We start from the raw sequence: 26,701 nt of genomic DNA on the forward strand, positions 1-26,701 counted from the left end.
AAAGAATAGTATCAGCATGTTTCTCGGCTTTTCAAATCAGTGGTGAGACCACTTGGCAAGAGAGCGTGTAAGTATTCTTAATAATTATAATAATCATTTGTACAAAACTACATGCACCATTCTTCAGCTTGTGTAGTGAAAGGGCAGATCAGAGCAGGGCAAGAAGTACAGCAGAAACAGAGAACCAGTCAACAGGATACTTACCCCTTGCAGGTGGATGGACGTACTATGACCAAAGAATGAAAGCTAAAGAGAAAAATAAAAACAAAAATAAAAACTGAAAAAAGGAAAACAAGGGAAAGAAAAATGGAAGGAGAGATAAAGAAAAAGATTTTTATAGTATGCCTAGTAAGACACATGCAGTGACTCTAGTTTAGAATAACGCACAACAGTCTGTCAAAGGCAGGCAAAATTAGGCTTATTAGAAGGTCTTTCGCATTTATAAGAGTTCCATAAAAGTTTCAATAGGAGGGAGGTTTGCAGCAAGAAGATGGGAAAACAAGCTCAATTTATCTTTAGAGTATCTCAAAATTTCCCAGATTTTAAATCCTAATTTCAAGTGAAAAAGTAAAGTTTATTTATTGCATCTCACTATTTTATGCATGCAAAGAAATAATCAGTAGTACCCATTGCCCTCCTCATTCCCATGCTGACCTGAAACCCAATGTAGTGTGTTCCACTGAACCTCAAGAGTGCAATAAGAGTTTAATAAAAGGCCTGCTTCCCATATTCTTCAAATATAATTCAGTGACTAGTAGAGGATTTTGCTCCTTGGCAGGTGAGACAGCCACAAATTAAGTCCAGAGGCATTACCACAACTGACATAACACTCAACTTGTGACAGAAATATTAGTTCTCCATTAGCATCTAAAATGGATGAAGTCTCCAGTTGTCCACCACTTTTAGGGACACATAACAATTCCAAAGCAGCATAGCTGCTTTCTGTACTATTATGAGTTTCAAAAGTAGGTTGTGGCTAGGGGAAGAAGGCTTTTCTGGTTCCCCAAAGCAATTTTATCTCATCCCCTGGACACCCTAAATAAGTGTTTTGAAGTTGTAAAGTTTGATATTACATATTTTTATGTCGAATTTCCGTTTTGAATTTTGTTTGCAAATGCAAACCCAGACATTTTTATGTCATGTTATGTCTGAGCATATGGGCTGTGCTATGAAGTTCTTGCTACTTCTTGGTGTCAACTTTATTACAGATCCTGACCATTTCTGGCTCCTGGATCATTGTCTGAAGTGTAGCCTTGCTTCTTGCAGTAATGTTCATGGTGATTCCAAGGCAGATTCCACTAAAGCAACACTGGTAGTAGACAGGATGAACAACTGGATGTTCCTGAGCCTAATATGAGGCAAAGTGGTGAGGTGCTAACAGATACCATCCTAAGTACATATAAAATAGTTTAGAGTGGCAGAAGGAAGTTTTGGATGTGGAGAGAGGGTGTTTCTGGGTGGGGGGAAGGCAAAATGGGGCAGATCAGGCATGGGAAGGGGCAGGATCAGCAGAGGCCTTCTCGGTCATATCCTAACCCCCTTCTTGTCCCAGCCAGCGTTATACCAGACTGTATAGTTGGCACAGATCTGAGAAGCCCAGTCAAGCTGGTTGAGGCAACTTGGGGTAAGGGGAAAACTATTCCCTTACCCTGAGGAGACCTCCAACATCCTCCTAACCTATGCTGGATACAGTACAACCCATGTGGTCTGTCTGTGCTAGCACCAGTTAGGATTGTGCTGCCCGTGACATAAACCACAAAATCAGTTTAATGTGCAAAATAGTGTAGGACCAATTCTATTCAGCTTTCCAATGCCAGTGCAGCTGCAATGTAGCCCTGAAGAAAGGGAACAAACATTCCCTTATCTGGAGGAGGCTTCCATGACTGCCCCCCCCTACTGAAGGATGCAGCACATGCCCTGTTGGTATGGCTGCACCAGCGCTGGAAATTTAGATAGGATTTGGCCTGTAGACGCTTTTCTCTGAGCTGCACAATCAACATTTTGGGTCAAAAGGTCAGACTAAGTTAAATAGACCATCCCAACATTGGTTTCAAGCAGCTACCTTCCTTCATGTTCTCTCTTAGGACTGCTTAAAGCAAATTATTTACACTTTAGAGTGCTAAAACTGGACCATCTGTCTTGCTTTTGTTGCATAGCAGTACAGCTCTGGCAGTTTTTCACTTCAGTTCTGGCAAGTGCTCCACATTTGAAATTCCAAAACAGTCATTTGAAAGAAAGCACAGATTCTGAAAATTTTTCTCTCTTTATAATAAGACCTTTACTGTTTAAGAACACACAGACACACACACAAATGAAATAAAAAATATTTACCACAGAACACTCATTAGTGACCTCCATTACCTGGGCAAAGAAGCATCTTTAAACCATCTTTAAAGTGATGGTTTTCTTATATTTCTCAGCAGGGAGCAACTGCCCTCTGCGCAGTATCTCCCCAGTGACCATTTGCTGATATGTCTCTTTTGCATTGTTTTTATACATGGTTCCTTGGTTTCCATGGTAGAATTATTCCAGAACTCCCCTGTGGATTCCAAAATCCATGGATGCTTTGTGTTCCTGATGGGGACAGGGTCCTAGTGCTGGCAAATACTTACCATACCAGGCCCTTTGTAGGTCACACCACTCAGCAGTGACTCCATGGTCCTCCCTGCCTCCTCAAAAGACCTCTCAGATGCTATTGGAAGCCCCTTCTGGTTGGCATTCACGACTTCCAGTTGTGTCCTAGAGCTATTCTGAGGCCAGGGAAGGCCTCTGAGAAGGCCACTGAGAGTAGGCTGTGAACTTCCCTGCACATCATAACACTTCCCAGATGCAACTGGAAGTCATGGACATGAACTGGAAGTGGCTTCCACTTGTGTCCTGGAGGCCTTTAGACACGTGGGGAGGTATCCACGAATGGTGGAATCCATGGATGCCAAGTCCCAAGGATAAGGAGAGCCAACTGTATTGTATGTTCTCTTTGATAGAGAACAATTTTTTCATTTATTTTACTATGTAGTAAAAGTGCATTGCAAACTTTTGGTGAAAAAAGTGCATACATAAACGCATACTTAAAAAAACACCAAGTTAGCTTGAGGAACCCTCCTTTCTCAACCGCTCCATGTCAATCCATGGCCGCTGCTCACTGAGCACAGAGGCACCTTTTAAGGTGGCAGTTCTCTTATAGTTAGCAGAGAAAGAGCAACTCTTCCTCTTCATCCCAGCAAAGCATCCTTTCAGTCACTGTTTGCTGGCAGCTCCATTGTGGTGGTGATGATTTTAGATTGTCAACACTTCTGGGACATGGAATCATTATCTTATTCATTTGCTTTAAGAACTTTTTGATAGATGAATATTCTGAATGGTGTACTTAATAGTACCTTCACATTTTTCATTGAGTATGTAATCACCCAAGGATTCCCACCATCCATCCAGGCTATCAGGAGAACAACATACATCCAGTGAAGCATTCACAGTTTCTTCATAAATTCTACTACTTTACATACTTTTCTTTGACATTCGTTGTATCATTTGAGATTTTCAGTGGTATTACCATACCTTTTCTTCTAATTCCTTTATTTGTCTCTTCTGACCTTCAATTCTTTCTTCTAGCTCCTTAATTCTCTGTGAAAATTAAGATTTTAAGTGAACAAAAAATTCTATTGGAAGATTTTATTTTAAAAGACTTATTTGAAAAATTGAGAAAAGGGCTTTGCTCTGGCAGTAATTCAAATCAGTCATACATTTCTGATTTGTACAAAATTCTGATGGTGGATCTCAAAAACCTCAGATTAGATGGATCCATGTGGTTACTTTCTTTCATTGTGCAGTGGCCAACAATATATTTTAAAATAATACGTTTTTCAATCAACTATGTTGAGCAGTACATGAAAATCCTGAATCTACTGGTTCCAACATGGTAAATACTATATTACTGAGCCAACCCCTGTAGGATGCCAGTTCAAACATCCCCAGTGAATAAACCCTGATTCCACAGAAGCAATTTTTAGGAATATTACAATGCCTCAGAATGCGAACAGCTCTCTGTCTTGGAATAGCATTATCCTCTTGTTGTTAAATTGTGAATTTTTACTCAGCCTTTATATCACCCAATGGGGCACCCAAGGCGGCTTACAATACAAAAGGAACACAACAAAGCAGACACAAAGGGTAGATTGAGGTGCAGCAAAATGCCTGGCTACTGTCAAAACTAACCTGTATCCTAACATGATCACAATGTGCATTTTCTTGCTTCTAATTCATAGTTTTGGCCATCGCTGGTGGGGTTGGAAAAACATACATGGACATCAGGAATGCGGTAAGTTGAACTAAGTATTACAGAAGGGAAAGGAGGAAAGTCACATGGGGTTGCCATTTTAGGCAGCAGTTCTATTTACTTTGTAATGTATTAACCTGCCCAAGTTAAGTCCAGATTGGCTGGACAAACTTATTCTTCTGAGGGCCCAATCCTATCCAAATTTCCTGCACAGGTGCAACTGCAGTGCAGCCCCAAGGTAAAGGAACAAATGTTCCCATACCTTAAAGGTGGTCTCTGTGACTGCCTCCCTACCACAGGATGCACTGCATACCCTATTAGCATGGCTGCAGCGGCACTGGAAAACTGGATAGTATTGGGCCCTGAGTGGGGTGTGGGAGAGAGCTTCCTCTGTGGCTGTAGAATTCCCTTCCAAGAAAGGCATCACTTGCTCTCCCTTTGGTGGCTTTTCACCAGTAATAGCTGAAGCCATTCCTGTTCAAACAAGCTTTTTCATCAGTCCTCTGTGTTCAGTTTTTAGTGTGTGTGTGTTTTTTAAAATGTTGATATTGCTGTATGATGCTTTAGGGTTAAACCAGACATAATCCAGAATGTATAATGTGCCCGCTTTCTATTATTAAATAGCATGCTTGAAGGAGAAAAATGTGGTGAAACCATTGTGAGAGGTGGGGGGGGGGGGAGTTTAGAACTTTGCCTAAACATTGTGCCTAGACATTTTCAATCCTGATCGTTGTCATTCCATGCTACTTTAATGGAAATATTTAAAAAATTAGAAAAGATTATTCCATTGACAGTCAAATAAGGAAGGCATGTTATCCATTTCAAATCACCCTTATCTACGATTTTTGTCTGCTGTTATTTTGATATTGCTGCAGTGGTTATTTATCTGCTTATTTGAATGTTTCAGCTTTCCTTTTTGTAGTTTTTTACTATTTCTATGTGATGTGCAGAAATTATTTTTGTATATTTTATCTAATGTTCTTTGCTGCCTTGATAATTTTAAAATACAATAATTATTATTGTATGTACATATGTATAATAAATAAATACATATTTAATAATTCCCCTTTTAACTATTGCAGGAATTTATATAAGCTATGAACTGTGAGCAAAGGAGCTATTATTGAGCTGCTGGTTCTTCTTGCTGCCACAACTACATCCTAAAGAAGTTCAACCTCGTCACATTCTTTAGAATTACAATACAGAAGAAAATTGGGCAAATTTAAAAGGACAGCTCATATTTTCCCCACCTGTTGAGCATGCTGAATAAGCTCCATTCTTTCCCGGAGAATCTGGGCATCCCTTTCTCGGAGTTCACTCATAACCTGACGCTTCCATTGTTCCACAGCATTCTTCAGTTTTTCTCTCTCTTCTTCTGAAAGTATTTCTGACACTTTGGCTCCTGCTTCCTGCTGGAGAGCATCGTACAGCATGGCTTCTAATTCCAGAATGTGCTACACAAAAGAAGAATAAAACTATTAGTCAATGAAGGGCTTGTTGTTGTGTGTCCAAAATACTTCTACAGAATTCCTTGTGGTCTTTTATTCCTCAGTGTGTCTGGAATGACTTGATCTGAAGTGCTGGGAATTCCATGGAAAGTTTGGGAGATTCTGAAGTAAAAATGTTGTTCTGCATAGGAAAGGACTTGGAAAGTCTGAATCCAGGATCACTACCTAAATGATTGTCCTTTCCAGAATGAATTTTCTTGCTCCTTAAGAAAATTTGCAGAGATTTTTCTTACTATACCACCAGCTATTGAAATGTGTCTGGTAGTTCTGGTAGTGACAAGACCATCATATTTTGGATAACATGTTCTGGTCAAATGCATCCTAGTATTGCACATTTGCACCCATTCTTTTTGCGTCCTGGACATTTATGTCCCAACATATGTATATTTTTATTAGATATACTTTTTATTTTTAAAATGCAAAGGCAGGGTTAGGATTAGGGCTGAGATAAGAAGCTTAGCATATATAACATGGGGTTTATTGGCCAGTTATAGTGGGATGCAAATTACCAGGACGCAAAATATCGAAAACCAGGCACAAATGTTCAGGGATGTCAATGACCAGGATGCATTTGACCAGGACAAAATTGTCCAGGATGCAGATACCTTACTACCATGTCTGGTTGGAATGGAGGAGAAAATTTTTTCTGCGCCCATCCTTAGACTTTCAAACTGCTACCAAGATTGGTCCAACTTGCCCTTTTACTGATTATCTTCCATCACTCTGCAATGTCTCTGCAGTGTCTCTCGAGTTAGAGACTCACTGCCATCAATGTTCCATGGCAAGACGGTTGAAAATGGCTGAACTAGGATATACTATGTACCCAAAGTACACAGGACAAGGCATTCTTTATCTCTTCTTTATGGGGGTCAAACTTCAAGCTACATGGATGAAGCAAAAGTAGATGGAGGTCTACTTTATTTAAAGCAGAAACGATATAAGCAGTCCAAATGGGATATTGTGAAAGAAAAGTATCAATAAAAATGCATTCTCAAACTACTGTACCCACTTATATCCTGTTGTTCAGGCATCCTGACAACACATGCTATAACTATCAACACTGTCATTAACTGTCAGTTCTCACTGACCCTTTTCACTCTCAGCCAGTCCTAAACTTCATCTCTTTGATACATCAATCATATATATATTGCTCAGTGCTACCACTCCTAAATAAGTCCTATTTAACAATCAGCCAATCAGAATGGTGTCTTTTGTATCCCATCTGCATCCCCAAGCTGTCACTTCACAGACTCATAACCACAGAATTGGGAGGAATTCCCAACCACAGAGTTGGGAGGGACATTGGAGGTCTTCTAGTCCAGCAACCTACTCAGTGCAGGTAATTTCTGCAGCATCCCTGACAGGTGGCTGTTGAATCTCCTTGAAAATTCCAACTAGGACAAATCCCCTAGTGCCTAAGCGAGGTTGTTCCTATGTTGGGCAGCTCTTACCGTTGGGAAATTCTTCCTAATCATGCCTGACTGTTTTAGACTTCATTATAAAGAGAACATCTTTAACAACTTTAAAAGCAAGCCTATATTAATACGGAATCTTGTTTTTATATTAACATATAACTAGGGTGGTTAAACCGCAACTTGCGAGCCACATTCAATTTTTTGACATATAAGGTGCATGAAATATAATGTTTCAGAAATATGTTGGCTGAGCTCTTTTTGCATCACAATTAATACAAACGTAAATAAATTCTCAAGCTTTATAATTATTTACTTGGTATAAACTGAGAGTCCACTGGATTAAAACACAAGTTTGTTGTTCATGGTGAATAAATATATTTAAGAAGTTAAAAGTTTCTTTAATGTTGCAGCTCTCAAACATCTGAAGTTTATCAAATACAGCTCTTATGTTAAGCAAGTTTGGCCAGCTCTACTGGCATCGCTAGGAGGGTGCGGGGGGTGCGGGTTGCACTGGGTAACACGCCAGGGGGGTGACGCACCTGGGGGAGGATGCGCTAAAATTGCAGCATTAGGAGCTACCCCATCATGCCATACATCGTTGGATGCAGAATGTCCAGCGGAACGCAATACAAAAAACGGAATTGAAATAGCCCCTTTTGTTCAAAAGTTATGGCCAAAAAACTGGAAAGAAAAAATGCATGGAGCCCTATGGAAAGTGAAAGTGAGCCGTATCGCACATTTACTTGCGAGTAGCCATAAGTGCCATAGTCCGTTGGAAAGGGCAGACTGAGTGGAATCCAACAACACCATAATGGTCCCGATCCAATGAATGCAGCCCCCAAAAACACAAAAGTGAGAAGGAGGTCCCTGCCTCTCTCCCAGCTGCATCTATTGAACTGGAAATGAAGCCACGTGGCCGCATTTACTCGCGAGTAGGCGAACTCGCCTTAGTCCATCAGAAAGGGCAGGCTGAGAGGACTCCAAGGACATCAGAATGGTCCTGATCCAATGAATACAGTCCCCAAAAACACAAAAGGGAGAAGGCGGTCCCTCCCTACCTCCCAGCTGCAATCTATTGAGCCCTATGGAAAGCAAAGCAGCCTCATGGTCGCGTTTACTCATGAGTAGGCAGTCATGCCTTGGCTGGTGATCAGGTCAGGCAAAGGGGAATGTGAGGACACCAGAATGGTCCTGATCCAATGGAGTGCAACAAATGCTCCAGAAGGCAGCCTCTCCCCATCCTAAAAAGGACAAAGAGGCTTCAACTGGTAAGGGAAAACATTTCTATTTTGCACTTGCAAAGCCAGGAGGGTCTTTATCTTGATGTGCCTGAAATAGAAGAACTTTAAACTGGGCACTGGGGAGGGCTGAAAATCTCACAGATTCTTTTTTTTGGGGGGGGGGGGGTTATTGCAGGCAGGCTACAGAGTAAGCTCCATTGACCACTATGGGACTTACTTCTAAGTAGACATGCATAGGATTGGGCTCACAGGTTGCAATTCTACCCACACTTTCCTGTGAATAAGCCCCATTGACCACAATAGGACTTACTTCAGAGTAGATTCACTTGGTGGAACAGAACTGGCTCCCCCTTATTTAATTATTTCTTTTATTTTAATTTAATTATTTATAATTATTTATTTTAATTTGCTTGATGATGTCACTTCTGGTCATGACATCATTTCCAATGGGTCCTGGATAGATCATTCTAAAAAGTGGGTCCCAGTGCTAAAAGATTGAGAACTGCTGCAATAAGGTGTTAGTAAGTTGACACAGGTGTGTGTGTGTGTGTGTGTGTGTGTGTGTGTGTGTGTGTGTGTGTGTGTGTGACTCTACAAGTTTTCAAAATCACTAAAATCAGAGTTTGGAGGAATAAGACCATCATGTTATATATCCATCAATGTGTAATTTCATGCACAATGCGATGAAACAAACCACACTGAAATATCTGTGTTCTAACAAAAGGTACCGCCAAAAAATCAGTGGGGGCGGGGCAATGGTATATCACCACACCCACCAACTGGGGCATTGCCCCGCCTACTGCATGGGGTGACGTGCAGGCCTCCAGCACCGGGTGACATGAATCCTAGTGACTGGCCACCTCTGACATACAACATTGTTTCATTTAACTATACAAAGACCTTTATTTTCTAGCTGGTATTTGGTTTCCCAAGTAGTTAGTCTCAATAGCCTTGAATTACTTCTTTTAAAAATTTCTTTAATATACTCTGAATTGTTGGAATATCATCTCTCTTTTAATACCTTTAATTCTGTGCTTTATTATCATTGTACTAAATTGTGGTTCATACTGTAGAACCACTGACTGTTTTTAAATGAAAGGGACGGTTAGAAATATTTTTAAACAAACAACTTTCCATTGAACAACAGATGTTGCTACTACTTTTTCCCCAGTTCTAGCAATCAAGTTCCTCAATGGTCCTTGGCCATAAGCAAGCTTAACTTAATCACCTGTATTTGTCCCAATCTTATACACACACTTACCTAGAAGTGAGTCCCATAAAAACTCAATCGGACACAATTCTGAAAAGTATAGGACTGTGCTGTTAAATAGGTTATTTAACAGCACAGTAACTGTTGAATAACTACAAAAAGCAGGATATGCGTGCTTTTTCATGTTGGAATCCTTTAGTCTCGGAAGACTCTGGTATCGCGCTCTGAATGGTGGTTCTGGAACAGTGTCCTCTCCAGTGCGCGAAGCCTGGGTAAAGTAGGTATGGAGGATAGATGCCTAGACACCTTTAAAAGGGGATTGGACGAGTTTCTGGAGGAAAAATCCATTATGGGGTACAAGCCATGATGTGTATGCGCAACCTCCTGATTATAGGAATGTGTTAAGTCAGAATGCCAGATGTAGGGGAGGGCACCAGGATGAGGTCTCTTGTTATCTGGTGTGCTCCCTGGGGCATTTGGTGGGCCGCTGTGAGATACAGGAAGCTGGACTAGATGGGCCTATGGCCTGATCCAGTGGGGCTGTTCTTATGTTCTTATGTTCTTATGATAGGCTGTTACCCATGCAGCAAATCCCCCCTCTCCACGTCACTGAAATGGTCCAATGGAAAGGCAGAAGCCAGTACGGTTGGTTCCAGTGGCGTTGCAAGAGTTGCCAGAACGGGACTGTGTTCAGCCATGAACTGCCTCAAGGACTCTGGCTCCGGATTTTGCCTCGAGGTTGATTCCTGAAGCCTTTTCCTTAACTGGATGTAGCCACAAGGCAGTGGAGGTTTGGGATCAGAGTTTTCCTTCTCTTAGATTAGCTGCCTTCCCAGGCTGACGAGTCCCATCTACCCGGTGGCTGTTTAGTCGCCTCTTACGACAAGTACAGCCAAACTGAGGGCCTATTCTTATCCCCAGCCCCCAGGGGAAAGAGAGACTGAGAGATCCTGCACATGCCTGATCTTGTCTGATCTTGGAAGCTAAGCAGGGTCAGGCCTGGTTAGTACTTGGATGGGAGACTGCCTGGGAATACTAGGTGCTGTAGGCTTATACCATAGTCTTTCAAGACTGAAGGTTGCCAACCGCGTGCTTTTAATAAATGGTTAAAATGGTAGATTTTTTTTTCATACAGTATTTCTCCAGACACTAGACTAGAGCAATATCAGCAGCACTGGAGAAATACTGTTTGGAAAAAGAAAAAGGAAAGAAACAACCCTCTTCAATTTTAATGGGGTGGGGGGAAAGAGAAGTAATATTTGTGGGACAAGAGATTTGTCCCTTCTTTGTTCCTTGTGCCTGCATTTATTGATTACACTTCAAATAATTTTGTTGCTTTTTAAATGATCATATGCTACTGAGCTACACCAACAGCTAGATTTTTTTATGGAATTAAACATAGATAGCAGGGACAGTTTTTCTTCTGGGGAAATAACTCCTGGAAAAGCTTCTCTCTCATACTTCAAAAGCAGGGGAGGGACTGTTTGATGTGGAACAAGTTCCATATTTTTGCCAGTTTCTGAAGACAAGACAGACAATGCAATGCAACACTGCTCTGACTGTGATAATGCTGCAATCCATTCAGGGTACCTGAGGCCAGGACTGCAGGGACCATTCATTTCATGCACCATTTCACAATCACTAATGTATTAGTGTCCCTGTGTGTGAAATGGTACATAATAGTGAATAGTGTGTGCTTGATGACTGTGTCTTACCTTGTGCTTGTGAACTGATGAGGATGCTAGTGAGGAGCATGCACAGATTAATTCCACTATGCTAAATCCCTCAGGTACGTCATTAAACTATAGTTTAAATTTTAATATATGTATCTCCTCTGTCCTGGCCTCCATCCTCCCATGCTCAGAGCAGATGGAAATAGCTCGGCTCAGCTTCTCAGCTGCTTCAAGGTTGCACGGTGCCGGTGGCCTCGAAATGGCGACCTTGTGTTATGTTATCTTCAGGCAAATGGAGGCTCTACCCTCTAGACCAGACCTCCTGCCCTTTATTAAAGGTGGTACCTCGGAATCTGTGGGGGATCTGTTCCCAGGCCCTCCATGGATAATAAAATCTGTGGATTGGGGCACCTGTGCTCCGGTTGTGTTTGGAGACACTTCAGGGGGCTGGGGAGGATGCAATCCTCAGGAGGCCTGCCAAGGCCTCTGGAAGGTTGAAAATCAGCACTTCCAGTTTTCGGCTGAAAACTGGAAGTGCAGATTTTTGGTCTTCCAGAAGTCTCAGAAGGCTTCCTGAGAGTCGGGGGGGGGCCTCTACAGCCCTCAGAAGGGCCTTCGAATGCGACTGGAGCACGCGATGGACAATAGGTGGAGCCCATGGGTTTGGGACCTACAGTGAGGTAAAAACCTTGGGGCCTGAATCTGTGGATAAAGGGGCACCATCTGTATTTTGATTTTTAAAAAATTTAAAAAATCTAGAATTACTTGCTTCCATTTTAATACGAAGGGAGGTCACTTCCAGAGAGCGCACTTTGAGCAATGGTGCTGGAAAAATTATTTCAGACCTATCTGTGGCTAATTACAGTGGTACTTCTAGAGGCAGAGGCTTTCACTCCAATGTTTAGCCTTCTCTAATCTATGTGAACTGGCATCGTGAAGATAAGAGGAAACTTCTCACTCCATTCCTGAACATGTGATTTGTGGCTGACAGATGCTCTGAATTTGACAGCCAATTACCTGTAAATGGTAAGGTCTAGAATGGTTTGCCCTAATGTCACCGATGAGGTTTAACCAAGAGATTCTTGCTGCAATCCTTTTGTAACAGGAATGTAAAACTTACATTAGCAAGCATGAAGGCCTTAGGGATGGACCTCAACAAGTGGGAAACCCTGGCCTCTGAGCGGCCCGCTTGGAGGCAGGCTGTGCAGCATGGCCTTTCCCAGTTTGAAGAGACACTTTGCCAACAGTCTGAGGCTAAGAGGCAAAGAAGGAAGGCCCATAGCCAGGGAGACAGACCAGGGATAGACTGCACTTGCTCCCGGTGTGGAAGGGATTGTCACTCCCGGATTGGCCTTTTCAGCCACACTAGACGCTGTGCCAGAACCACCTTTCAGAGCGCGATACCATAGTCTTTCGAGAATGAAGGTCGCCAATACTATTCAGTTCACAAATGCCTCTCTTAACTTCAACAAGACCTGCAATCAATCACTCAGAACAAACTGAATGTTTGCCCTCATTAAGGACCATTTTCCCAATTTTTTTGCTTTCTGAACCTCAGACAGCATGCACTGGTTGAAGGAACTTCTAGTCAGTTCAAACTAGTAATGTCCTACTGGGGGCATGATGGAGGCAGGAGGGGACGGCAGCTAGTGTGGGTGACTTGTGTCGGATGCTATGTCCTACAATAGCAGCTGGCATGCCCACTTTGTCTCCTTGTAAACACTAGCTAAACATCTGGCTCAGGTCTGAGGAAACCCACTGGTGATTGAGAGCCCAATCCTAAGCTTGGCGCTCTGTGCACTGTTGCAAACGTGCTGTAAGGCACATCTGCGAGGCTTACCGCCAGGCTAGCACCCGTGCTGGCCAGTGCTGGGCTAGCGCCAGGCAGGCGCCCATCCTCCACTCCTCGGTGGTCTCATGGACTGCTGAGCCGCAGCATGGTAAGCTGGGGCAGGGAGGGGGGTAGGAAGGAAAAATTCTGGGAAGGGGGGAGGCAGGCAAAGGGTGAAAAGAGGGTAGGGTGGAGGCGGGACTGAGAGGGAGGAGGCGGAGAAAGGGCGGACTGGAGGTGTGCCGGGGGAGGGAGGAAGGCGGGTCCCATGGAGCTCTGGTCCACTGGATCCAAGGCATTCGTGTGGGGCGTGGCACCCTACACAAACGCCTTTACCTTACCGCTGACCTCTTGGTCAGCGGTAAAGTGAGTAACTCTGTTGTGGGGCTGCTTCCCTTACCTGGGAAAAGGGAATGAAAGTCCCCTTCTCCCAAAGGGCTGCCTGCAGCAGGCTGAGATGCGCAAGATGTAGTGGGAGCCGGTCTTGGCACTGCTGTAGCCACACGCCCCGGGCAGCTCAGGATTGGGCTGTGGAAGGCGTATGGCAGGGTAAGGGAAACATTTTCCCTTCTCTCAAGCCTCCTGATCTGCTGTTTCTCTCCCTCCCCCCCCCCACATGTCATACAGCACAACCCATTTAACTGTGGCTGAACACTATGGTGGAGGAAAGGATAGAACTGGGCTGTTAGACTCATGAATATCCAGTCATGAAACTGAGCCGTATGTGATTTCTCTGTAGCTTCTTTTCCTTAATAAGTGCTCTCAGTTACAGTAAACACACTTATATAAGCAGATGCAATGTGAGAGGTCAGCTTCAGTCTATTATCTGGTCCTTCCAAGAGGTCCTTGTTTTACCTTGTGTGCTTGATCTAAAGACTGTTTCCTGTAGTCAAGTTCATCATCCAAATATCCCTTTTGTTTACTAAAGAGATCCTAAACAGAAAGAGATTTGGGTTATATTTGTTGTCTTATGGAATGGCTTATCTAACTGATCATTTAAATTGTTTTATGATCTCTTCTATTACCTTTTCATTTTCTAAGTCTATCATCTTTTGCTGTAGAGCAGATTCTGTCACTTCTATCTGTTGCAACCACTGAAGAAAGATGGAGTTCCAAGTCAGATAAGCAAATTTGACAGAAGTGTAGGCTTTATCACTTTTCTTTTACTATAGCTCCAGCTCATAAACAGTATTTGTAACACCCAATTCAGCATAAATTACCCCACACCAATATAGCGGCATCAGCACAGCTTGCGCTGCATCCTATGGGGGAATTCAGCAGGTGGAAAGTCTCCTAGAGGTAAAGGGACATTTGTCCCCTTGCCCCAGGGAAGCCCCAGCATGCACAATGGATCTACTTGAACCTGTGCCATCTAAATCGCTGGCACAAGTTCAAGTTGATCTGTGATGGTGGATCAGGCTCAGGAAGGAAAATAGGATACATAGCACACTGGCACCACCAATCCCGTCCCTCCTGGACTCAATCCTCCCACTGTAGTCCCCATTCTTGCATGGAAAGTTGAATGGGAGTGCAAAGAATGAGGTACTCTTTACATAGCTGTATTCTCATGGAATGCTATGAGAATAAATGTTCCCTTACCTTGAGGTGGTCTCTGTGACTGTCCCTCCACCACAGGATGCAGTGCATGCCCCATTGGCATGACTGCACCGCCACTGGAAAATTGAATAGGATTGGGTCCTAAGGCCGTAATCCTAACCAATTTTCCAGCACTGACATAAGGGCAATGCAACTCCAAGGTAAGGGAACAAACATTGCCTTACCTTGAGGAGGCACAAGGTAAGGTGTGGCCTTACCAAATCTATGGTAAGGCCACACCTGGAGTATTGTGTCCAGTTCTGGTCGCCACATCTCAAAAAAGACATAGTGGAAATGGAAAAGGTGCAAAAGAGAGCGACTAAGATGATTACGGGGCTGGGGCACCTTCCTTATGAGGAAAGGCTACGGCGTTTGGGCCTCTTCAGCCTAGAAAAGAGACGCCTGAGGGGGGACATGATTGAGAAATACAAAATTATGCATGGGATGGACAGAGTGGATAGGGAGATGCTCTTTACACTCTCACATAACACCAGAACCAGGGGACATCCACTAAAATTGAGTGTTGGGCGGGTTAGGACAGACAAAAGAAAATATTTCTTTACTCAGCGTGTGGTCGGTCTGTGGAACTCCTTGCCACAGGATGTGGTGCTGGCGTCTAGCCTAGACGCCTTTAAAAGGGGATTGGACAAGTTTCTGGAGGAAAAATCCATTATGGGGTACAAGCCATGATGTGTATGCGCAACTTCCTGATTTTAGAAATGGGTTATGTCAGAAGGCCAGATGCAAGGGAGGGCACCAGGATGATGTCTCTTGTTATCTGGTGTGCTCCCTGGGGCATTTGGTGGGCCGCTGTGAGATACAGGAAGCTGGACTAGATGGGCCTATGGCCTGATCCAGTGGGGCTGTTCTTATGTTCTTATGTTCTTATGAGGCCTCCATGACTGCTCCCCAGCTGCAGGATGCAGCACATGCCCCACTGGCACAGCTATTGCCAGTGCAGGAAAGTTGGTTAGGATTGCTCCCTAAGTGCCCAATCCTATCCAATTTTCCAGTGCTGGTGCTGCCATACCTATGGGGCATGCACTGCATCCTGTGGTGGGGAAGCAGTCACAGAGGCCTCCTTAAGGTATGGGAACATTTGTTCCCTTACCTTAGGGCTGTGTTGCAGCTGCACCAGTGCTGGAAAATTGGATAGAATTGGGCCCTAACTCAATGAAAGAAGTTATTGAATCACTCAAAAGGGAGTGAAAAATGTCATTACCTTTTCTGCCAGTGTTAGAACTGTCCTTGCTTGTATTACAATCACTTGCTCTTCATTTGTTAAGTTCTGCAGCAAGAGTAGAATAGAATAATTATCAGAGTATATGTCATTTCATTTTTTTTACATTTGAGGCTGCTTTAGAGTATATAGAAAATTAAATAATTTGTAAAACTACAAGACAAAACAACTAGTTTTTGACAATAGTAGATACTGCAATTTAAAAGTAGTGAGCATAGTAGTCTATAAGAGTTTATAAAGAGCTTATAAGAGCCAGGATGGTGTAGTGGTTCTGGTGCTGGATCTAAGTCCAGCTGGACCTGGATCTGGATGCTGGACCTGGAAGATCCAATCCCTGCTCAGTCACCAAGGTTCTTGGGTGACCTTAGGCTATTCACCATCTCTCAGCCTAACCTACCTCACAGGGTTATTGTAAAGACAAAGGAGGGAAGGAATCTTGTCCGCCGCCCTGAGTTCCTTGGAGGAGGGACAGTATAAAAATGTGGAAAATAAATAATTGCCACAATCTATGCTGAGCTAACCACACTCAAGCTCATTGATTTTAATAAGCCTATGTATGCTTGAGAAAGCACTGACTGCCGTCCCTGCTAAGGTTTCAATGACTGCATTTTTTTTAAAGTGCTAATGGCTAATTTCTCAACACCAAGTGATTTACAGCTGCTGTTAAATTTATGCAATTTGAATTCCCTTTTATTTCAATGGGAGGAACCTAAGCACATGCTTAAATTTATTGCTGAAACCTTTGGGTTACATCCAAAGTACATTTGCCATGATTAAGTCCCACTGAAATGAAGCTACAATGAACGTCTCATAGATTCTAGTGGTGCTTGGCTATGACTTCCTTTGGATACAATCATTTGTCTGAATGGTGCCCAGATAAACCAACAAGCTGTTCAACAGAATTCACTTATAAGGTAACTAAAATTCAACCCATAACATGAAAATGTATGTAACACAATTTGGTTCTTTTTTCTTAGAGCTCCCACCTCCAAAGTTTGACTACAGTTCAATTTAAATACATCTTTGTGATTTTGTTAGGTTATCTAGGCTACTCTGCATGTTAACTATTGTGCTTTACAAGGCCTATATTCTCAGAATGATTGAAATACTTTTAAAAAAAAGAACACTGCAAAAAACAGAAAAAGCACTTGAATGAAAATGTAAGCATCAAGCATAAGCATTTCATATTATCAAAAAGGAAATTTTAGAAAATAAATCTAATGTGTATTTTAGATATTTTCATAAATCTAAAATTAAACTATAATATTGTAATGTGACTGCAGTTCTAGTCACATTTCCTAGGAGTAAATCCCATTAAACCCAATCATGAGTTGACATGACTAGGATTGTGCTGTTAAGTTAGGTTATTGGTACAGATGTTAGAACCATGCAAATATTGGCTTGTAACCAATACTTGTCCCAGTAAAAATGTAAGATGAGTAGAAAAGCAGCAATCAATTATAACATGATTGGGGTTACTGAATGCCATCTTCACAAAAAGACAGAATGTAGTAACAGTAACATGCACAATTTATTAAAGGAACATACACTTACGGCGTTATCCCCTAAAATGTCCAATTTTTTCATCAATTCTGCTACTAGTATATCCTAACAAGAGAGAGGTATACAGGGAACAACATGTCAGAATAAGGAAAAACTTTGTGTTCAGAGGAAGCACTAACTAAAAATAGCAATAACCTGGAATTACTTACTGTTACACCTTCTGCCTCACAATAGACTTGGAGGGGACTTTTCCCCTCAGTAAAAGGAATGTGATGAAAATTAATAGCTGGCGATCTTCTCTCTCTTTCCTAAAATCAAAGCAATTATGCATAAAGGGTGATGCTTAATCATCAGCTTAATTAAGTACAAGATTTCATGAACACATAGCTCAAATACAAAACATAACTATATGAAACAATGTACACCATGTTATTATTTTTGTTCTGTGAGACACTGAATGTGTCATAGAGTTGGAGGGTACCTACAAGGTCATCTAGTCCAAACCCCTGCATGTAGCCGAAAAATCTCCTAGAGCATCACCAGCAGGTCCCAGCTGAGCCTCTGCTTGAAGAACTCCAGTGGGGGAGTTTCCACCACCTCCCTTGGCAATTTGTTCCACTACCAAACCTCTTACCACCAATAATTTCTTCCTGCTGTCCAACCAGAATCTTCTCTCTTGCAGTTTGCAACCATTTGATCTAGTTCTACTCTCAGAGGTAGTTGAGAACATACTTGTTCCTTCTTCCATAAGACAGCCCTTCAGGTATTTGAAGAATGCTATCATATCCCCTCTCAGCTTTCTTTTCTCCAGGCTAAACTTACACTCAACCTTTCCTCATAGGGCTTCTTCTCCAGCCTGCTTATCATCTCATCATATAGTGTTGTAAGGTGAACAAATACTAGAAAAATATTCTGTGTTATCTTGTCCTGCTATCTGTAAGGTGTTCAAGCAAAGAACTTCCCTTTCTGAGGCCCCTTGCCAAGTTTGGTGGGGAATACAACAAAAATTGGGTATTGAGTATTTGCAAGGGAAAATATGAAAATCTCCTCCTTTACACCTTCTTTATATCAGAAATACTAATTTTGATATTACATCTTTTTTGGCGAAATATATAACTATTTTTTGGTCTCGGTTCAGCTTGCAAATATCTGGAAAATATCCATCCCTCTACTGAATGAGAGAATCATCTGCACTAGCATTTGTCTAAGGAGAAGACTTGGTTTTCTTGTGGTGCATCCTGGGTGGGAATTAACCTACAAGCGTGCAAAGGAATGGACCATCAATCAGTCTTTTAATAATGAGCACATAAGGACATAGCAAGGTCCTCAATAGGCAAAAGTGCAACATAAAATCTGATCAAGATTATTTGAAGGCAAAGAAAGATAGGCAGTCCAATCCCATGCTTCCCAGCGCCTGCTGGAGCAGCAGCACCAAAGCGGCTAGAGCTGCAGGGAGTCTCCTTGGGACAAAGCCTTGACCCCAGCAATGGGTCTCCTTGTATCTGTGCCAGTTATTTTGCCCTGGTTCCTTCTCCTGCCCCACTCTCATTCCACCCACAATCCACCCTCCCCCCCCCCCATCCCCCAGAGGCTGCACTGCCACCTGCCAGTCTCACTTACTCTTGGCAGTGGCACTTCCTCCTCCTACCAGGTGCTGGGCCTTGCACTTGACTGGCATGTGCCAGTGCTCCCTACTCACCAGGTGCTTTACGGCATGTTTACATCACTGTGCTAATCACGGGTGCTAGGGCTCAGCACCAGTGCTAGGTGAGTATAGGATTGGGCCCTAAGATAGTTTGCAGGGAGAAGACTTTGATCCAATCTAAACCTTTCCAAATTATATTTTTCTTTGTCCTGACTTGATGACAAAGTGCAAAGCTTCCCAATTTGTACAATCATCATCATCATCATCAATAAGAATAAAAATAAAAGTATTTTTATACTGTTTTTCAACAAAAAAATTGAAGCACTATCTATTTAACTAATGTCACTAATCATTTAAAAAAGCTATCCATATAATATCCCACAGCAATCAACACCACAAATGAATTGGAGAAGTCAAAATTGAGGGCTTTTTTGGTTTCTCAGTGGGGCAGGAATTGTTATGGGAGACAATGTGCACAGCTCCTGCACTTCAAAATTTACCACCGCACCATTGGTTTGCGTAATATGATGATTATACTGCAGAAAGATAATGTTATGACTGTGGATGTTGGGCTAGCATGGTGAGCAGACTCACAATATCCTGGCATTGCTACACGACACTGCTACTACAGAATGAACTTTATCAAATTCAGCTAAAGGTGAAGAAAAGGATAGAGGCAAGACAGAAATTACATCTCCATCATCTTCAAAGCTTTTCAGACACTGTGATACCAGCTGAGGGCCCAATCCTATCCAATTTTCCAGTGCCGGTGCAGCAGTGCCAGTGGGGTGTTCACTGTATCCTGTTGTGGGGAGGTAGTCACAGAGGCCTCCTCAAGGTATGGGAACATTTGTTCCCTTACCTCAAGGCTGCACCAGTGCTGGAGAGTTGGATAGGATTGAGCCCTGAGAGTGCAATCCTGTGCTTGGCAGCATGGCTCCATGCCGCCGAACACTATTGCAAACTTGCTGTAAGGCATGTCTGCTAGCCTCATTGCCAGGCTCCCACCCATGCTAGCCCAGTGGTGGGCTAACGTGGGGCAGTCGCCCAGCTTCCGCAGCTTGGCCTTCTCCCGGACTGCCAAGCTGCAGCACAGTAAGCAGGGGTGGGGATGGGGTGGGGAGGAGATATTCCAGGGAGGGGGGAGGCTGGCAGGGTGTGGAGAGAGGCCAGGGGTTGGTGTGACGCGGGGAGAGGGCAGGCTGGAGGCATGCCTGGGGGAGGGAGGGAGGTGAGTCCGCGGAGCTCTGCTCCGCAGGATCCAAGGCACTCGTGGAGGGCTCCGCACCCTACACGAGCGCCTTTACCTTACTGCTGACCTTTTGGTCGGAGGTAAAGTGAGTAGCCCCATTGCGTGGCTGCTTACCTTACCCGGGAGAAGGGGACGAAAGTCTCCTTCTCCCGAGGCACCTCCCGTGGTAGCCCGGGCTGCACAAGATCCAGTGGCAGCCATTGTTGGTGCTGCCGAGGCTGGGCGCCCCGGGCAGCTCAGGATTGGGCTGTGAGTTGGCAGAAAACACCTGGCAATGGATTGTGAAAGTGTGATTGCCAACAACATGCAGCACAGGCATAGAGCATAGGTGTGCCACTCTTTCCTTACAAAGGAAGCCACTCAGGCTTCACTGATATATGATTCTCTGTGCTCCATATATCCATATCACATGAACAGTGGTGATAGAGACCCTAAGTATGACAACATTTGAAGATTTCTGGGTCCATACTCACTTCAAGTTCCAATATTCTAAATTCCAAGAGTTCATTCTGGTCTTTAGCATCCTGAACGTCATGCTTTAACCGAGCCTCTTCTACCTCCATTTGTTTTATCTAGAAAAGCAAAATGATTACTCTGTTATTTTATACAACTTCCAACAATGTTTGTATCTGACTGAGCAATGGTTCTTCAGTGAGGGTAGTGGCTGAGAAGTCCTAGGTTCAAATATTGACTCAACTATGAAGGTACTAGAGGCTGTTAGGCAAGGTCACGCTTTTTCATCTCAGTCACTTCCATTCAATATGGGGAGAAGATCAAGGATTACTGCTGCTGCAAGGATTAATGAGATGTATTGTGCAAAGAGGTCTGAGCACTATAAAATATTATTTTATTGGCTAAAATTGCCCTTTTTCACCTTGATACTCTTCTTGTTTTAGCCTTCAGGACTGAAACACTACAGATAATGGTTGCTTAATATATCACAGGACGCAGGTGAATTTGTCATTCTATTTCCAGTGGCAAAGAGTTCCACCAGCATACTATGTACTGAGTCAAGAAATATAATCCTTTGTTTGTGATAATCTAATTTAGTACTACTATAATTATTATAATTAAGAATATTTACTTGCCACTTTCAACAAAAAGTTCACAAAGCAAAGGTAAAGGAATAAGATAAGGGTTCCCTTCCTAAAGAGGTTCACACTCTGAAAGAGGATGCAAAAGAGACAACAAAGGAGAGAACAAACAGGCACTAGAAAAGTCATTGCACTGGGCTAAGCAATTATAGTGCTTAGCCCAGCTCATCTTTAAAAGATGTTTCTTTGCCCAGTCAATATTTCGCTGTTTCATTAAACACACTTGTAATTCAAATACCACACGGAAATGCTTATGTGTTGATAACATATTTACATTCACTGAAATACTATGATATGTACATATATAAAAATCTATACCTTTTCTACAAGCTCTTGGTTTCTTCTGTACAACGCTTGCTTTTCTTCAATCCACTTCATGTCCTTGAAAAAAAAATTAATGATAGTATAAGAAAAAAACACAAAAGTGTTTGTTGTCAAACTTTCCTAGGGTTAACTGACATTCAAAGGAGGAAAATGAGAGAGCATGGGGTGCAGCAAGACCTCTGCTTCCTGATTTCATGGTCTTTTCCACTGCTGAAAAGATAATGTGCTTTTAAAACTGCAAATGGCTAGTTTCTATAGCTGTGGAAGCTGCTGCAGTGAAGTGTGCTTTTTTTGTAGCTTTCCTTTGTTTTTGATGCCTTCTTTTAAATTAGTGCAATGAGTAACATGACTGGATAAAAACAGAAAAAGTAAATGGCGCTGAAGTCAGAGGAAAAGCCACAAGACAAAGGTGCAATAAAGGATGGAGAAAGCCCTGCACTGTCTACTTACATTGTCAGTAATAAATCTGCCAAAATCAAAGAATTGTGGGAGGCTTGGCAGATTGGGACCTCATAACGAGATGAGAGAAGTTAAGTATTGAGCTGCCCTCTCAATATATGATCCAAGCAAAGTCAGACATGTAGGAGTAAATAATGAACTCATTCAAGCATAACTTGGTAAATCAAATTGAGATATAACATATCAGTCAAACATTGGCCTGTGTATGAAAGGCCTCACAGAAATGTATCTGGGCTCAAGGTCAGAACTAATCTCATCATTGATTTGTTCAAACTTTTTAAAAGGAAGCCGCCCATCAAGTGAAGAATCCTGGTGATCCAGGAGCATTCTAAGGTAGCTGTCTTGTCGCATATAATTTGGAGTACTCAAGAAGAATGGAACACTGGGCTAGTGAGAATAAGGATTTTGGGGGTACAAGTGTATGTTGCTGGTGCTGAACTGGCTTTCTGTTTGCTTTCAGGTGCAATCCAAAATGTTAGTTTTGACTTTTAGAAATGTAAATGGTCTGTGATTAAGATATACGATGGACCACCTTCTCCTATCTGAACTTTCCTATTCATGCAGACCACCCGCTGAAGCCCTTTTTTAGTCATCTCTGGAGTTAAGGTAGGTGGTGACTTGGGATAAGGTCTCATCTGTGGAAAATCCAAGGGACACCACTTGGTACCCAAAATAGTACATTTTGGGCACAATCGTAACCCCTTATGTCAGTGCTTTCCAGCACTGACATAAGGGCAATGAAGCTCCCAGGTAAGGGAACAAAAATTCCCTTACTTTGAGGAGGCCTCGGTGAGTGACACTCAACTGTGAGTGGCAGCACATGTCCCATTGGTACTGCTATGCCAGTGCTGGAAAGTACTGACATAAGGGGTTAGGATTGCGCCCTTCAAGTACCAAATCAAGACTATTTTATTTTCCTAGAACTTTATCTGAATTATATTATGATCTTTGGCCAATTTCACTGTTGCTTTTTTTTTTTATGCTGCAGTTTGGCTATGTGTGTTTTTTAAATTGTTTTAATCTTTGTTTTAATTTTCTCTCTTGTAAACTATGAATCTGCCTTATACCAAGTCACCTAGGTCAGTGGTTCCTCAAACCGTGGGTCCGGGACCAACCAGTGAGTCGTGACCCAATTTCTGTTGGGTCGAGTCACTGACAGGGCAGATTAGGCTGTGTGCATCAAGGGTTAAACAAGCTGCTACTTGGGGGGAAGCACTGCTACCCAATCACCACTATAGCCACATCCCCTGGCATTTATAAATCAGACAGCAGCCTCTCAGGCCTCTAAAAAGTTTAAGAAACACTGACCTAAGTCAAGTATTTGTTCACCTTTGGTTTGGCTAGGTTGACTATTAACTACACTTGCAGTGACTTTCCAAGGTTTTGGATGGGTCTTTCCCAGTCCTCCCTGGAGATGCCAGGGATTGAACCTGGGACCATCTGCAAGCAACAAATGTGCTCTTCCTTTTAGTCCCCTGCCCTTAAGTACATAGGGCAGAAGGGCAGGATAAAAACAGTATGTTTTCTTTGCTCAGCATCTTTAGTGTTAGAAGGGTCTTATTTTCAACGACCATTAAGATTTAGAGCCACATCTGCAGGACAAAAACTACACCTGCAGGGCAAACTTAAATTGCATTTATGGGCATTTTTATTCCCTTATCTGACAGTGGTGTAACCATCTTGTTTGGCTAAATTTGTTGCAGGGAAGACTGCATTTCTCTCAGAGCACATTACCTGTCCTTGCTCAGCAAGTGCCTTTTCAAGGTCCTCTATTTGAGTTTGGGATCTATGGATTTCTGCTTGAAGCTGTTCACGAGTCTGTAAAATAGGATTGAAATAACATTAGACTTTCTCTGAAATAACATTAGACTTTCTCTGCAGTCTTACTCATTTGAGTGGTCTGAGAGCACAATTAACTTGGATATTTGATTATTTATAAATAAGCTGAAGTGCCATTTGATTGCAGCAGGGACACATATTACAAAATGGCTCACTGTTATATGCTGTCTATCTTTCAGGAATACAGTTGGATCTGCCCTGATTGTTTTGACCATCTCAGAGACTCCCATACCTTCCTGGCACAATTCCCATGATTGCAATGACACAGTTTTTATGACACAGGATAAAAACTGTGAACATCATAGAAAGATATAGTAAGTAATACTATTCACCATATCTAGGGTGATAAATTGTAGAAAACATATTTACATGCCCTTGGCATCTCCACAATAGTCCTGGGATTCCTCATCTTCTAGCCCCTCTGTCTAAATGGAATGTGGGATGCCTCAGAATGGAATTCTAAGGTCAATGCCCACCTGTTGTTAAAGTAAATCATGCATGCATTACACAGAGCCAGATGAAGTGTTATGCAAAATGTGTAAAATAGACTCACATGGTTCGCGTTTTTTGGTTTAATTTTTAAGAGGGAGGAGAGTTGCTAAGGGAGCAGAACTATAGCAGATGGGTTGGGGGGCTTTTGCCTCCACTATGTTTCTGCTACTGGCATGCCACTTATATGCTTGCTTTTTAAAGACAGAACAAAGCTTCCTTTGAAAGTCAATGAAGCTTTTATTCTTCTTAAAATGGCACATGGGAAGTGCAACTGGAACCTCAATGCCCCAACCCCACCCCACTCCCAGTCATGGTTCTGTTCTTGTTTGCTCCATCTCCAAGCTGTTATAGTTTAAGAGGGGAAAACCAAAACTTTGGGAATGATGGGCCTATAAAAGGTATCACTGATTAGCAGCCCAATCCTAAGCAACTTTCCAGCACTGATGCAGTTGAAATGCAGCATTGAGACAAGGAAACAAATTTTCTCTTATCTTGTGGAGGCCTCCATGACTACCTCCTCATTACAGAATACAGTGTTTACCCCATTGGCACGGCAGCACTGGCACTGGAAAGTTGTTTAGGATTGGGCTGTTAAGAGGCCAATCCTAGCCATGTCTACCCAGAAGTAAGTTCCATAACAGTCAGTGGGACTTAATCCCAGGAAAGTGTGGATAGGATTGTAGCCTTAGTCTAACTAAGGAGACAACTTGTTCTCACTAGATAGATATCTAAAGTGAGACGGAGGGAAAATGATCCTATGCATCTTGTGACAATAAATAAGGATGCATATTTTAAAGCTGAGGTATTCAATCTGTGCGTCCCACCTCCCTAGGGAGGCGTGGCTAGCAGACAGGGGCATCATGAGGCATCTGGGGAGAGAGAGGTGGCTGCAGCTGATTCTGCTCTGCTCAGCTGTACCTGCTGACTTGCTGTTTTTCTTCAGCTATGAAAGAGGTGGGTGGGGCAGCATGCGGTGGGCAGGGCGTGTGAAACATGGTGGGGGGAGGTAGGAGAGAAGGCTGGCTGGGCATTGGCGCTGCATCTCATCATGGAGCTCTCTCCATGTGGAACCTTGCCCTAGGGACTACATTTCCCAGTGTGCCCCTCACCCTGGGTGTCCTGGGATTGGTCAAGGCTGGAGGAGAGGAGAAGAGTGCGGGGGTGCTGCATCTCATGGGCACAGGGCTCCTCCTGGCCGGCTTCAAACTGGGAGGGAAGAGTAAGTTCAGCGAAGGAGGGAGCCAGCCTGCTGTTAGTGGGGGGTGTCCAAATGCCCTAGGCTGCATTCCTCCATCTTGCCTGAGGGGAATGGGGTGGCATCTGCATGTTGGGTGTATGTGTGTGAGCAGCCCCCATCTACTTTGGGGTGAGTTGTAATCTTGCTCTGTGTGGCTGCAATCCTTTCCACACTTTCCTGGGAGTAAGCCCCATTGACTCAAATGGGACTTAATTCTGAGTAGACCTACATAGGCTTGAGGTCTGTGTCAGATTAACCAAGGATCCTCACCTTTCTCTTTTTCCTCCCCCTTCAAAAAAGAAATAAAGCCACTCTTGATGGCTTTGTCTCCAAAAATGGATTAAAAATAAAAATCCCCATCCCTTTTTAGCCATTCCCCTTTTTCCTCCTGCCTCCTTTTTTTGGGGGGGGGGGGGCGGTACTCTGTTGGCTGCTATTGTAAGACAAAAGACATAATCCTAGCTAGGTCTACTCAGACGTGAGTCCTATTGTGTTCAATGGGACTTACTCCCAGGAAAGTGAGTTTAGGATTGCAGCCAAACAGTCTCTAGGTGTTAGTTTGCATCAGTTTGCAATTAGCAGATACACACAAAACAAAGTCTTCCCCTCCCCCAGCAAATTCATCACTTCCCCCCTCCCTTTCCCAAACCCTCCAGGTGTGCTGCTAACAAACTCAGGGCACAATCCTAACCAGGCCTACTCAGAAGTAAGTCCTATTTTGTTCAATGGGGCTTACTCTCAGGTACGTGTGGTTAGGATTGCAGCCTTAGAGTGCTGGCAGCTGTTTTTTTGTTTGTTTGTAGTGTATAATTATAACACCATCATCCCCATTTTGGGGGTAACTGAGATGAGGTGTTGTAATGGGGAGC

General features: G+C 43.0%; 1 protein-coding gene across 19 annotated transcripts in view; it reads right to left on the reverse strand.

Moving 5' to 3' along the window:
* Positions 1 to 226: 226 nt before the first annotated feature.
* The window catches only part of JAKMIP3 (Janus kinase and microtubule interacting protein 3), a 60,833-nt gene continuing 34,358 nt past the window's right edge, over positions 227 to 26,701 (reverse strand). For 8 of the 19 annotated variants that reach the window (XM_066619530.1, XM_066619531.1, XM_066619527.1 and 5 more), the window contains 11 exons: positions 23,999 to 24,082; positions 21,800 to 21,862; positions 20,861 to 20,959; positions 17,700 to 17,798; positions 17,542 to 17,595; positions 15,970 to 16,035; positions 14,177 to 14,245; positions 14,007 to 14,084; positions 5,524 to 5,727; positions 3,556 to 3,621; positions 227 to 277 (listed from right to left, as the gene is read on the reverse strand). In XM_066619530.1, coding sequence (XP_066475627.1) covers positions 227 to 277; positions 3,556 to 3,621; positions 5,524 to 5,727; positions 14,007 to 14,084; positions 14,177 to 14,245; positions 15,970 to 16,035; positions 17,542 to 17,595; positions 17,700 to 17,798; positions 20,861 to 20,959; positions 21,800 to 21,862; positions 23,999 to 24,082 — 933 coding nt within the window. Of the gene's footprint in view, positions 278 to 3,555; positions 3,622 to 5,523; positions 5,728 to 14,006; positions 14,085 to 14,176; positions 14,246 to 15,969; positions 16,036 to 17,535; positions 17,596 to 17,699; positions 17,799 to 20,860; positions 20,960 to 21,799; positions 21,863 to 23,998; positions 24,083 to 26,701 lie in introns of all 19 variants that reach the window. The other 11 variants (XM_066619529.1, XM_066619534.1, XM_066619526.1 and 8 more) reach the window with 5 other exon arrangements.

This window comes from Tiliqua scincoides, chromosome 3, assembly GCF_035046505.1.
Source record: "Tiliqua scincoides isolate rTilSci1 chromosome 3, rTilSci1.hap2, whole genome shotgun sequence".
NCBI lineage: Eukaryota > Metazoa > Chordata > Lepidosauria > Squamata > Scincidae > Tiliqua > Tiliqua scincoides.